General features: G+C 39.9%; 1 protein-coding gene across 32 annotated transcripts in view; it reads right to left on the reverse strand.

Moving 5' to 3' along the window:
- Positions 1 to 287: 287 nt before the first annotated feature.
- LOC143352873 (uncharacterized) overlaps positions 288 to 12,938 on the reverse strand; it is a 383,132-nt gene continuing 370,481 nt past the window's right edge. For 30 of the 32 annotated variants that reach the window (XM_076785835.1, XM_076785843.1, XM_076785839.1 and 27 more), the window contains 9 exons: positions 10,856 to 11,035; positions 9,811 to 10,118; positions 9,424 to 9,667; positions 9,228 to 9,349; positions 8,902 to 9,143; positions 8,701 to 8,824; positions 7,847 to 8,181; positions 3,588 to 3,844; positions 288 to 3,002 (listed from right to left, as the gene is read on the reverse strand). In XM_076785835.1, coding sequence (XP_076641950.1) covers positions 2,989 to 3,002; positions 3,588 to 3,844; positions 7,847 to 8,181; positions 8,701 to 8,824; positions 8,902 to 9,143; positions 9,228 to 9,349; positions 9,424 to 9,667; positions 9,811 to 10,118; positions 10,856 to 11,035 — 1,826 coding nt within the window. In that variant the 3' untranslated portion in view covers positions 288 to 2,988. Of the gene's footprint in view, positions 3,003 to 3,587; positions 3,845 to 6,546; positions 7,588 to 7,846; positions 8,182 to 8,700; positions 8,825 to 8,901; positions 9,144 to 9,227; positions 9,350 to 9,423; positions 9,668 to 9,810; positions 10,119 to 10,855; positions 11,036 to 12,938 lie in introns of those variants that run through there. The other 2 variants (XM_076785829.1, XM_076785819.1) reach the window with 2 other exon arrangements.

Here is a 12,938-nt window from a genome sequence, read left to right on the forward strand (position 1 = left end):
GGTTGGAAAAAATTTTATTCCATACACTTTTTACTACTGTTTTTATTTACTTTCAGCCCTTTGGGGGTTATGCCAACATTTCGAAAGCACCTTATTACATATTTCATCGCGCCAAAGCACTGGAATAGTCCAAAACGAAGGGATGATATTATAATATTTATAATATCCATGACATAATATTTTGTAATGATGCTGCGATCGAAATGACATGGCATTTGCGTCATTGAATAGTTAAATATGGGTATGGTGGAATTCCACAAAGAATATGATGAAGTACAAAACACTGCTTAGGAGGTTTATTAAATAGAATCTCTTTTATTTTTAATATTAAGTATTTATTACATACAAGCATTTATACAATACGAAGTATTCTTTTTTTATTTAGACATGACTGATGATATTTAGCGTTCTCAGCATTTGTATGTTTAGAAACATTCTTTCGTATGTATTGAGATTATTATTATTGTTATTATTGCTATACTTATTATTAATTACGTGTCCTTATAGAGTAGGTTTTAGTTAGACCGAATAAAGTAGTTTGAATAAATAAACATCGGCACGTATAACCGTCGCGTGCACTTCCGTCACGGAGAAGAGAACGCGCGCTGTACGTTTTAACGTCTTTCCTTTTCGGTTTTTTCTTTTTCTTTCTTTCTATTTTTTTTTTCTTTTTTAAAACGGGTGAGAAAGAATGGAGTTATGTCGTCGTGATTGCGTTCAACTCAATCGAATCGCGTATGTTCTCGGTACCGTAGCTACGCGTTGAAGAAGCTTCAGGCGATTAATGTGTATGTTCGTATGTACGTGTATATGTGTCCATAGGATCTCGTTATCGCGCCCTTACGGAGCAGTGTGCTACAATTTCGTCGATAAAGAGAAAAGTACGCCGGTTCTCGTTAAAACGTTAGGTTTCTTAGGTATCGCGCGATTCGAACGATTCGCTACATCAAACACTGCGTTGTCACATGCATGTACGTTCAAAGACCTTATAGTTTAAACAATTTTGCAGAGGGAACTGAGTCGGAGAGAATTTCTCTTCGCGGCAACGCAAGGAAAACATCGCGGTGCGTACGCGGTTCGTCCGTTTTCCTCGGCTAAGATCGGGGGGAAGAGTCTTCTTCGTTTTTTTATGGTTTTTCTTTTTTCGTTCTTTTCTTTTTGTTATTCGAGAAATCAGAACGATCGGATTACATTTGATTACCATCGATATATAGTTTGCCCCACATAGTCGGCCGGTATCACGCACCGCCCTCGGTCAGGCGAGTTGCGGAAAACACAAAGCATGCTAAACGACATCCATTTTACAATAGTATGCCACAGTGGTTATTGAACAGCTTCTGTCTTAAACACCGATTACAATCGTCTGCTGAATAACAATCAGGCGTTTACATATTATCGTTCTCTATCTGTATGTACTAGTATGATACCGCTTAGTCAATGAATAGCCACCGCTGTCGTGAACGCGGCGCGACCTTGAACAGTTGAAGTCTAAGCGAATCCCGCGGAACGGATTTCTCTGAATCGGAGCGAATCGCCATGATCAATTTGGCTCGTGACTGTGGCCGGCGAGAAGACATTGGGGAATATCGTTTGCGAAACAATAAAGTGGACAGTGTCTCGGCTATCGTCTCGTTTATACCGCGAACGCATGCAGTGGCTATCTATCTCACGAAGCAATAATCGCCATCCTCGTCATCATCACAGCTAGAAAATTTATATTAGATCCGCGAGAAACGTAACAGTAAAATGAGAATCTAGTTAAGATACCTAGAGTACCGATATTGAGGTGAGTGTACTTTTTTTTTCTTCTTCTTCTAAAAAGACAAACAAACGAAAAATAATAAACAGAGAGTGAAGGAGAGAGAAAAAGGAAAAAAATTATATGATAAAAATAGTAAAATTGCTTGACTAGTGAGCGCACGCCCCAAAAATGTAGTTATGGAAGAAATGTTTTTTTCCTTTTTTTTTTACATCATATCTCTGCACAGGATCTTAGTAGATATGACTTTACACAAATTCCTTTACTATATTCAAATTCTATAAGGTAATATTATTTCTATCTCTTATGTAAGGACAATCATTGGAGCTTACCTCCTACGTCGTTTTGGCAGATACAGTTTCGCAAGTTTATCCGATCCGTCATCTTTATATATATTTATAATATGTATATATGTATATTTTCTTTTTTTCTTTTTTGTAAACCAATTCACAATTCTTGTGCTGTGTTTGTCAAGCCGCTTTACACATTCGTTTTCACGTATACAAATCATGAATGCAATCGATTCGCATCATCGGTCGGAATCGTAAAATATATCGTTTCTCGTCACAACTTTCAAACTAGCAATTTCAAAGAGCGAACAGAAACAAAAGCATTCCCAAAACAACAAAACAAATCGCATAAACGTCGTTACAGAGTACAGTTAACAAAAAAGTCTTGATTTACTTAGCGTTGTGTCACCAATAGAAGTAAAAATTTTTAGAAGCGTGTACGTTAAATAATAAATTTCAACGTTTTATATATATAAAAAAAAACAAAAGAAAAACAGGCCTTTTCGTTTACCAAGGTCCTTCAGAAACATTCGATTTATATTCTAACAGCATACTATAACGGACTGAGTGCCTATTTACTGGTTGCATAATATTATTAATTAACATTATATATTATTTTACAATTCTCGTGACAACGTTTAAAGGACATCGGTAGTCTTTCTCATTGTTTCGACGTAGTGCCCCGATTTCTCTACTTAGATCTCCGTTTCTACACATCGATAGCGCTTATTTACATTATCTCATAAATGACGTCGTTTCGAACATTATTATTATTATTATTATTATTATTATTATTATTATTATTATTAATATTATCAGTATTATTATTAATATTATTCTGTGTACCTGCATCGCTTGCTGGAAGCAACACGGTATTCTTTGTTTCGAATCCAAACTCTGTTTTCTTCCTCCGTTTCACCCGAATGTTTAATACACGCATTATGATAAAAGATCTGCAGATCAAGAATATCGTGTTACATTTACACACACAACAAAAATTATACATTATTCGCAGGGTGTCTTCAAAGTGGTGATACAACTCGGAATGAGCTGAATCTCAATTTAATATCCCCTTAGTATGAAAAATTATATTAATATGAGATCAAAGCGTGTGAACGAGTTTCGCAAGATAGACAACACAATATGGTAGAAAATGAAAAAGCAGGCGACACATGAAATTCAAGCTAATAAAAGCGAATAAAAAATGTAGAATAGAAATAATATTCTTCTTCTTCTTCTGTAGCTTCTATTATAATTCTCTTCTCATTCTAATGAATAAACTAGCATACAAGAGAAATATGTTCCCTTCATTATAGGTTCTATTCTTAAGGAATCTGAAAATATTGCTAAAGTATATTAAATATTTTGTTTTACAATTTCATGAATTCGTGAATGCTATAGATGCATAAAATCTACCGTCCCCAGTAAGAAAATTTATATTCAACTGATTTTGAGTCACGCCAGCAGTTCGAAGGCACCCTGTATGCACTGATATTATAATCAGACTCCATTGTCCCGATAGTGACGCGTAAACATACCTGGTACTTGACTATTATCTTGCGGTTTGTTGTTTATAAAAGAATCCTGGAACGGATTTACATTGGCATTAGTAGCAGTGGGCATGTATGTGTTGGCCATTGGAGTGAAGGGTATAGCTGCTGGATTTAGGTTCGAGTTGAGGGTGTCTTCGTTGGCCAGATTGCTGGTCAGTTGAAGTATCGGGCCACTACTGCTATTACTCAGAGAGTCGAATTCCGTTAGGTCTAACAGGTTGTTGGTCACGTTGTTTTGTTTGCTATAAAATCAGCCAAAAAGGACACATACAGATACTGAACAATAGACGTGTAAACAAACTAGAGTACTACTTGTTGCTGTGAGCGCATTGTAATTTCCTGGCGAAGAAGAAAATTACAATCACTAGGATCGGCTAGGCCGATCGTGGACCATTCATACCCTAGAAACACTATCTTACTAAACTGAACACAGTATGTACACATAATAATACAATCTTTCAATCGTTCGAATATAGAAGCGTGATTGATTAATAAGAGAATCTAGAAAAAAGTAGTCTATACGTCTTCACAAAACGACCAAGGAAAGAAACAAATGGACTATGTAAATACAATCGTACTCCTTATTCGCCGGAATCATTGTTTAATTTTCGATTCTCGAAAGTAAATGATCGGATGGCTTATTCTCGAGTGATACTTGGTTTCGCATCAGCAAACTAGATCGTTGACTAATGTCTCGATAGAGGCAGCTACTTTAATGCTGTAAAGCAGTTTACTAAAAGCGTTTCGTAAAATGTGCTTCGGAACTGATGCGGATATTCTATAGCGTAAAACAGGAAACGCGTACGTGGAACGCAAATTGACATAGAAAAAGAATAACTTCTCGCTCGAAAAAATCAGAGATATATATATATAGATATAGGCAACGTATTTACAATACTACCATACAGCAGGTTTCCGAGATCTGGTTACAGCAATTATTTCTATCCGCTTTTGAGTTTCGGTGTACCGGATTTCTCTGACTGGTATACAAAATTACGTTATTAGAAAGTATACGTTCATGCCCCGTTTCGACGTGGACGCCTATGGGGGAATAGTGGACAATGGTGGACCGTGTGGAACACATGTTTGTACAACGAAAGAGTAATGTCAAAATGTGTGGAGGTCAAATAGTACATAGCAAAAGTAGACAGTAAGTTGACACGTACTGCTGGATGATGTACAACACAAACTCAAAGAACATGTATAGAAATAGACGAAGGGTATTACCCACAAGCCCGCTCTAACTTCAATCAAATCAATATATAACTTAAAACTAGACAAAACATTTGACACAAATTATCTTTCGTAAATATGTACGGGAGATGAAAGCAGCTCCGAGAAACCAAGTTGTAAAGTCACAAAAACAATTAACTACGGAGGAAAAATTTGTACGACTGATAAAAATATATTATAGCTTTTTGGAGTGTTATTTTCATCTCCCGAGTATAAATGACAGAAAAATTCATGCGTCGAATACTTCCTCGAGTTCCAAGAATCTGTTACATGTTAGTTTCATTAAAGTTAGAGGGGGTAGTTGAATAACACCCCTTGTTAGAGAGCAAAGAAAAGTACAAGCCACACCATATATTGATACGATTGACAACATGCATTGTGGTGGTAAGTAAGAAACGAGTTAGCAGTAAGAAAATTAGTTAGTATGAACACTGGTTATGAAAAAAAGGCATACATGACGAGCTTCAATAAGAACTAATTGGAGGAAAGATAAAAGTAATAGCTCACCAAAGACGTCTTCGAACCATCCGAATGAAATTATGTACAATGGCGAAGAAACGCTCACGGCGAAAGGAAATCAGATCTTTGATGAGCTCGAATGATAAAATTACAAAAACAAAACTTTTTTTTTTCGATGAGTCATTAAATTTATGCTATTTATCTTTCTTTACATTATGTACACTGAATTTATTATTGATTAGTTGGTATTTTAACGCTCTAACTCTGTTAGTCGTTTAACATTTCCATGCTGCGTATAACATTACATGTTTCTCTTTATGCCATTAACATATTACTAAAAAGAGTCGACGTACATATCATTCTTTTTTTTTTCTGTATTTTTCTTTGTTTCAATCATTTAATAATTTCTTCAGACGGCTACCTACAATTAGTATATTTTTTTAACTAATACATGATTAAATATAAATTATAAAATATATGTAAATATAATAGACAATACAATATACATTATTCTCCATACCTCTCCGTGATACCGTCGGATTATCATCATCGTTATCGTAGAATTTATTTTGTTAGTTACTGGAGAATAGTCGTGCGATTAGGTGAACTCGTTTTCGTTTTTAATAGCGATAAATAATATGCCAGTAGTATAGTTGTTTTTTTTTTTCTTTGTATTTGTCAACCATTGCTCTGACTACTTTTGCAATGTACAATATACGGAAAATTGTTTTGCGTTATAATGATAGTTTGTATAAAGCGATCTCTTTTTCTCTCTACCGGGCTAAATTATGATTTTTTATAGGCAGTTCCTTCCAATGTTATCCACGGGAAAGCGCAATAGACTTTGTTATTTAAACAACTATGTATAGTACATATATATTTATTTTTTTCCCCTCAAACTTAATCTCTCTTGTTGCTTTCTTCGCGATTACCACAAAAAACATCTCAAACAACAGAATTCATTATATACAATTTAACGATCGATTTTCTCTCGGCATACGCTTGTTTTCGTAATTTCAAATGAAAGCAAAGTGGGACGGGGGTGTGAGACAATTAATCGTTACGTTTCGCATTTCACTCGTAAACCCGTTCTAAAAATCGTTTGCTTCGAAAATGAAATATGTATACTTTACTATTCTCGATTGTTCTTCGATTTTTCTTTTCTCTGATTCTGAGCATAAAAACATACATTACAATTAGTACAAGTATACAAATAATGTGGCACATGATCTAATCCTACATTTCATATTCGTTTGGAAAACAATGCTCGTACTCTCCTAGCCATTTTTATTCGTAGTAATACCGTTCCCACTTGAACGACCGGGAACGTCTGTATAAAATAATATTAACGTGAACCGCATATATCGATGCTATAGAATAAATACAGAGGATAAAGTGACACCGTAAGACAATGATTTGAAAATAGACTAGTAACTGTTACAAACTTCACGATCGGTCATTTATAGTTTACGCTCAGTGTGCGTGTGGATCAATCAATCGTGAAAATCTATCGATAACATTCATTACATAAATGACTAGAGCATTACCCTGAATCATTCAAAACACAGCGTTTTACCTTTGTATGCACTCAACTATTGTTTCGTTCATGAATACGTCCGTTTTGAATCATCAAGGATTGTTCGCAACATTCTGTATCGATCGAACACTATATTCCGACACTATAATTTTACATGTCTTTCGATTCAGACTGTTTTACTTTACTTTTCTTATTCTTCGAAAAAGCCTTTTATCTTTTCTTCATTTTTTTTTTTTGTTTAAATGACTGAGCATTGCGTTCTCCTTTACATGAACGCCACTAAGAATCAGTCAACATTGTTACGTACGTAATGGCTAGTATTGTGCAATTGTTTATGTTACGTTAGTTACATCGGTTAACCATTAATCCTTCCTTTGGGAAAAAAGAAAACAAGAACTATATCTCGATAGATACAAGCCGTAGCGCGTGTGTATATATGCGACGTGTCCACTTGGGTTCTATTTAGATAATAATATATGCATTCGGTAGAAATAACGAATTTTGTTGATCACTGGGAAAACAAATTTCCAGTTGTCTAGAACGGCGTTCATCCGTGGAAAAATACCTTTTACTTTACAGCGCCTCGTGAAATCAAAACGAATATGTTCAAACGTTCCGTGGAAACTCCAATCAGTGTCTACGTGTAAGTAGTGTACGCATGTGTGTGAGTGTGAGGAATTAGCGGTGTCAGTTAAACGCTAGTCTGGTTTCTAAGCCTTGTAAAGGACGTTTGATGTAGCATTATTGTCGAATGACCTAAAACCAAATGAACTTACAATTCTTTGAGATGCTCTTCGATGTTATCATTTCGATCTACTCTTTGTTATTGTGATCTACTCTCTCACTCTCTCTGTTTTTCATTGATCAATGAGAAATCCAGTTATATCATGGGCTTGTATAATTTTTCGTATGACGTTTTTCTTGATAGATATTCGGTATGTAACTCTTACACATACATTTAAATGATGAATGTTCTCACGAATCATCGTAACTGCTTAATTTTTATTATACTTACACGGTAGCATTGTCCAGTGTAATCGATTGACTGTTGATACCGTTTCCATGATTCGTATGATGACCGTTCAGTTCTTCCTCCACGTTACCCTGATTATTATCCAATACAATTTTACTTTCATTAATGCCGTTACTATGCGTGCCGTTGTGTACGATGTCCGTTTTCGTATTGTTCTCCGCATGATGAACCCGCTGCTCCCCGCTAATGAACTGCTGAGTCGCCTCGGATATTAAACTGGCCGTCATTACATCTTCACCTTTGTTACCCGGTGTCGATTTGTTCTCATCGTTCGGACTGTTGTCTTCTTTCAACTTGTCGCCGTCACCGCCTTCGCCCTGTGTCGCAAACATACCAAGAAGAAACGCAATTAGCGAAAATAAAACGGAATATACACGCGAGACACTTGGACAATAACGCCAAGGGGGTATCCTGATTTTGAACTTTCAAAAGCAATTTCCCTTTACATTTTCTTTAAACATAAGTGTTCCTGAACATGTGTACAAAAAGATTTGTTTGAGTTCGTCAAATTAATTTAATTATAGGGGTTTGAAGAATTCAACTTGCATTGGGACAACCCTTTGCCGTATAAGTTGAGACGAACGTAACAGTGCCTTTCAAGTTTTCTCAAGTTTTGTTTTCTAATTTGTAGTATAAATTATTATAATCCCTAATAACGACTAGAACCCCTTCGTCTTTAGCAAATTTCTTAAGAATGGAAGAGAAGTCATATTTACCGTATGACTGTCGCTTAAATACTGAGAGCAGAATTTTATTTCAGTTGAAAAGAAAGGAATAACGTTTGAACCTAAGCTGTCTAATCATCATACTGGAAAGGAACCTAAAGAAGTTCGTACCTTGGTTGGCGTGTTACTCTGATTCTTTCCCCGAGTTCTAAGCATGATCGCCTCGACACGTTTGCGTCTGGCAATTCTTTCCTCTTCCTCCTTTTTGAGACGCTCAGCCATTTCGATCCGTTGTCTGTAACGATATCATATAACCTGAGAAAGGCTGGGAATACCACACCCTCGCACCGTGTTTGAAAGAAGCATCCTGACCTTTCCGCTTCCTCTCTCGCTTTCCGTTCGGCCTCTTCTTTTTCCTGTTTCTGACGGATCTCCTCCTCCCTTCTTTTCCTGTCCTCTTCCTCGCGACGTTTCGCCTCCTCGATAGCCAATCTCAGCCTCTGTTCCTCGGCTTCTCGAGCCTCGTTGGCCAAACGAAGCGACTCCTCCTCCAGACGCCGTTGCTCTTCCTCTTCGGCGCGAATCCTTTCAGCCTCCAAGCGCGCTTCCTCTTCCTATTCAAAGAATTTTTCGCATAAAACCCCCACGTGCCTCGCCGGCAATAGATCATTCTACCCGGAATCTTTTTATAAACCCACCTGACGTTGACGCTCGAGCTCGGCTTCCCGTTCTGCCTGTTCCCTTGCTAATCTCCGGCGCTCCGCGATGGCTGCTTTGGCCTCTTCCTCCGTCGTGATCCTGATCTTCGCTATCATCGAGGCTGAAAAAGGATCGATCATGATACCATCCTCCTCTTAACGCATCCTCCCCATCCGTTCGGCACAGGCTACTCACCCGACATATCGACCTGCTCTTCGAGGTTGTTCTCCGATTTTGCTTCGACCTCCGCTGGAGGCTTTCTCTCCTGTTTGTCCTCCTTCTTCTTGGGCGTTTCTTGGGCCGACACGGCTGTCTGGATCTCCTGGTTCAAGTTGCTCTCGTCCTTCGCTTGCTTGGACACCGGCGCGGGGTTGGACTGTTCTATGATGGCCGACTTCTTCGTTTCCTCGGCGACTTGCTCCGCTGCGCTTATCTCTTGCTGCAAAACAAAACGCAGTTAGCTTCGAACGGCTTGTAGATGCCAACAAGGCAACAGGGACATATTCATTTGTATTACAATTTGATTCACCGACATAGCTACTTCCAGGTGCCAGTGCCGCTACGGAAATGGAGAGTAGTTACCTGAGACTTTTCCGTGCCCTGGTCCTTCTTCTCTTCGTGTTTATCCTCGACTTTGATGTCTTCCTTGCCCTCGATCTTGATTATCTCGCTGGAATCCTCGCGGATAAACGGCTCATGCTCGACACCGGGGCTCTGCAATGGCGTCGCCTTCGGGGTTATCCGCGGAGACGCTTTCGCGCTCTTCGTCAGCTTCTCGGTCGGTTTCTTGATCTCGGTCACTTTCGGCGTGGAAGGTTTCTTTGGAGTGCTATGGACCTTTGGCAGTGGTGGCTTCGAATCCTTTGTCAGTTTCACTTCGCCGAGCAGATCTGCGGTTAGAGTTCGAGGATCACGACCGGCAATCGCTTTCATCGCCGTACACACACATACACACAGAGTATTTTAATGTGCAATCTCGAATTACGGATAAGAAAATGAACATAGAAGAATGTAAGATAGCTGTAGAAAATAAGAACAAATCGAAATGAACAGTTCTGTAAACATCGAAAATAAAATTGAACGAAACATATGTTGGCAAGGGGAATTGAAGGACTTTCTCCCATGCGAACAATGGAACGGCTACAGCGGATTGTTCACAATTAACCGTTTTAGTGCCACGCGGCGCAATAGCGCTTCTCCCGATCACTGTCAGACAGTTTCAAAAATCGATGCTTTTTACTTGTTCTTTTAGTACAAATTTTTAGTCGCCATTTCTATAATTATCTACGCCACGTTATGGACGATACATTGGTATATTTAAATCAAAAAGAATTTTTCTTCGCAGGCATTGGAGCTCTCATCGGCGATGGCGGCCAGCAACCGGTGTTCTACGGAATAACTCTGCCATTTTGTAACATTGCTAGTCCAAAAAATCGGAGAACGTTGCCAAAAGTTGTATATGCGTGTTCCAAGAAGATGGAAGCTTTTCGCTCGGCCATTACTTGCAAAAAAATTCCTCAAATCTTCGGATTTTGCGAATTGTTTGCCTGTCGATTTCCGGTCGGATTTTCGAGATCCCCGACACTAGAACGGTTAATTAAGAGAATTGAAAAAAGGGCATGCTCACTGTGTCGTTCTGTGACCGAAACACCGGTACCGGCAATAGAAGCAGGTCGCGGCCGACGCGGGGCAGTCGTACGGGGACGCAGATTGACGTTACTGCTGCCCACGCTGCTGGCGCTTTGCTGGCTCATGGAGCTGTGCGGTCGTGATGGGCTGTTCGGTGTCACCTCCCCGCTGCGGATGCCTACGCGTACCCACCCAAGGTGAACATCTCTTCATTTACGTGCTGTTAGGCTTATATGTCCGCGCGTATGTGCAAAACAAACGAAACACCGCGGCGGCGTCTTCGCATCGATGCGACACTTCGCGGTTAATTAGCTGTCAGAGGCTTGCGGCTGCACACACTATCCTTTTCGGGGAACTAGATCCCATGCTGCAGCTGACACCGAGATCTCCTCGCTTCGATCGAACCTGTTCGAATTCACCTTGGACGCTCCGGGCGTCGATGGGGTCAGACTACACGCCCCGGCAATTATCAAACCGTTCATTTCGATATGAAACACAGAATTCCTCTCGGCTGAGTACGACAAAAAGATCCCCAGAATCTCGTTTAGCTTTCGACCCGAGCGTGTGGTGCAGCGGTATGCAGAAATTCAAGAATACGCTACAAGTCTACAAATTTTCATCAGGCTACGTAACTTGTTGGTTGAACAAAAAGAATTCCCAAAGCGCGTCCCCGAAACAATCAAAGAAATGGTACCACTCTCTTCGATTGCTCGACGCGTTCAATTTCTCCGTTTGTTCGTGACCTCCGAGCTTAACTCCGCACGATGTTTGAATGGATTAATTGAATCATGGTCGAGGGTGGAAACGTAGTCCGTCCAAGGTCGCCACGAGAATTCACGAGCAAGTACCGAGAGGTATTACTCAACAAAACAACGTCGATTCGTCTTCGATCGAAGTTGTTTTCGATGCCAGCCGAGTAATTTCATTCTGTGAAGAGCAGACAGCACTCCCGCGAGCCTCCGACAGCCATAATCGCGAACGACCGCGACGATTCTGTGCATATCAAGATATCCTTACAAGTTAGCCTCTTCTTTTCTTCTCGTCGCCGACGTTTATGTACAAACGAATGAGAACAGCGAAATCAAACAGAGAACAAGCACCACCACCAAAAATGATTGTTTGTCTGTGCCGTTTTGTGTATGTACATCGAGTACGTAACGAAATAATACGAGAAATGAAAGGAAAAAAAAAACACAGGCTGAAATGAATACGCAGAAAACGTAATCGTAAATGATAATCGCGATAGAGCGAAAGAAAAGAAGATTCGAACAACGAAAGAAAAGGTACAGCGGAGTCAATGTATTGCACACTAAATATACGATCGTGGATGGTCGTCGTCTGTACAGTTTGAAAACGTTGTGAACGGGATCAAAGTGTGTACAGGTGACTAAGATACGAGTATAAAATCATCTGTTGTGTAGCTTACCGAAACACGTTAGACCGTCACCTCTGGTAGCCGAAAAGCCGGGAGTAGCGAGTACTGTCGTTTTTTGTTTTTTGTTCATAGCAGGAGCGTTTGTGTTAATCAATTTCGCTGCTTGTTAACGTGCCAATCGACGCCGCGAGGGAGCACCATGCAAACGCGCGGCACGTACGTACATGTGTAAAACGTTGTTAAGTATCGATTGTTAAAGGAAGATGGAAGCGTGAAACGCTTTGGTAGCTCGTTTTGTTAGTCTCGGCGTTGAATACGCAAGCGTGTGCTCGCCGTCTCGCGTTGCTCTACGGAACTTGTCCGAAACGATCGTGCGACGATTTTCTGGCTTATTGATTCACAATGGCTCCCGTCTACGTCTCTGTGCATGCATGTGTGCACCCAACTCGAGTTAGAACGAGTACTATACAAACGAGTGCTGTGCAACCCGAGTTCTGCAACTTCGAGACCCACCCCCCACCCCCCACCCGCCACGAAATGACTCATACGCCGCGGAATACGTCGTTCCGGGGAAAAAGCAACAAGTATGATTCCGCGAAGAAACGACCCTGGCGCTTTAAAATTTTACAAGTTAAACAATTGAGGGACTGCTATCCCGTTGCGCGTAGTGGCGCCCTACAACTACATAGAAACGCATCTAGGACGC

The sequence above is a fragment of the Halictus rubicundus genome, chromosome 3 (assembly GCF_050948215.1).
Source record: "Halictus rubicundus isolate RS-2024b chromosome 3, iyHalRubi1_principal, whole genome shotgun sequence".
In the NCBI taxonomy this organism is placed as follows: domain Eukaryota; kingdom Metazoa; phylum Arthropoda; class Insecta; order Hymenoptera; family Halictidae; genus Halictus; species Halictus rubicundus.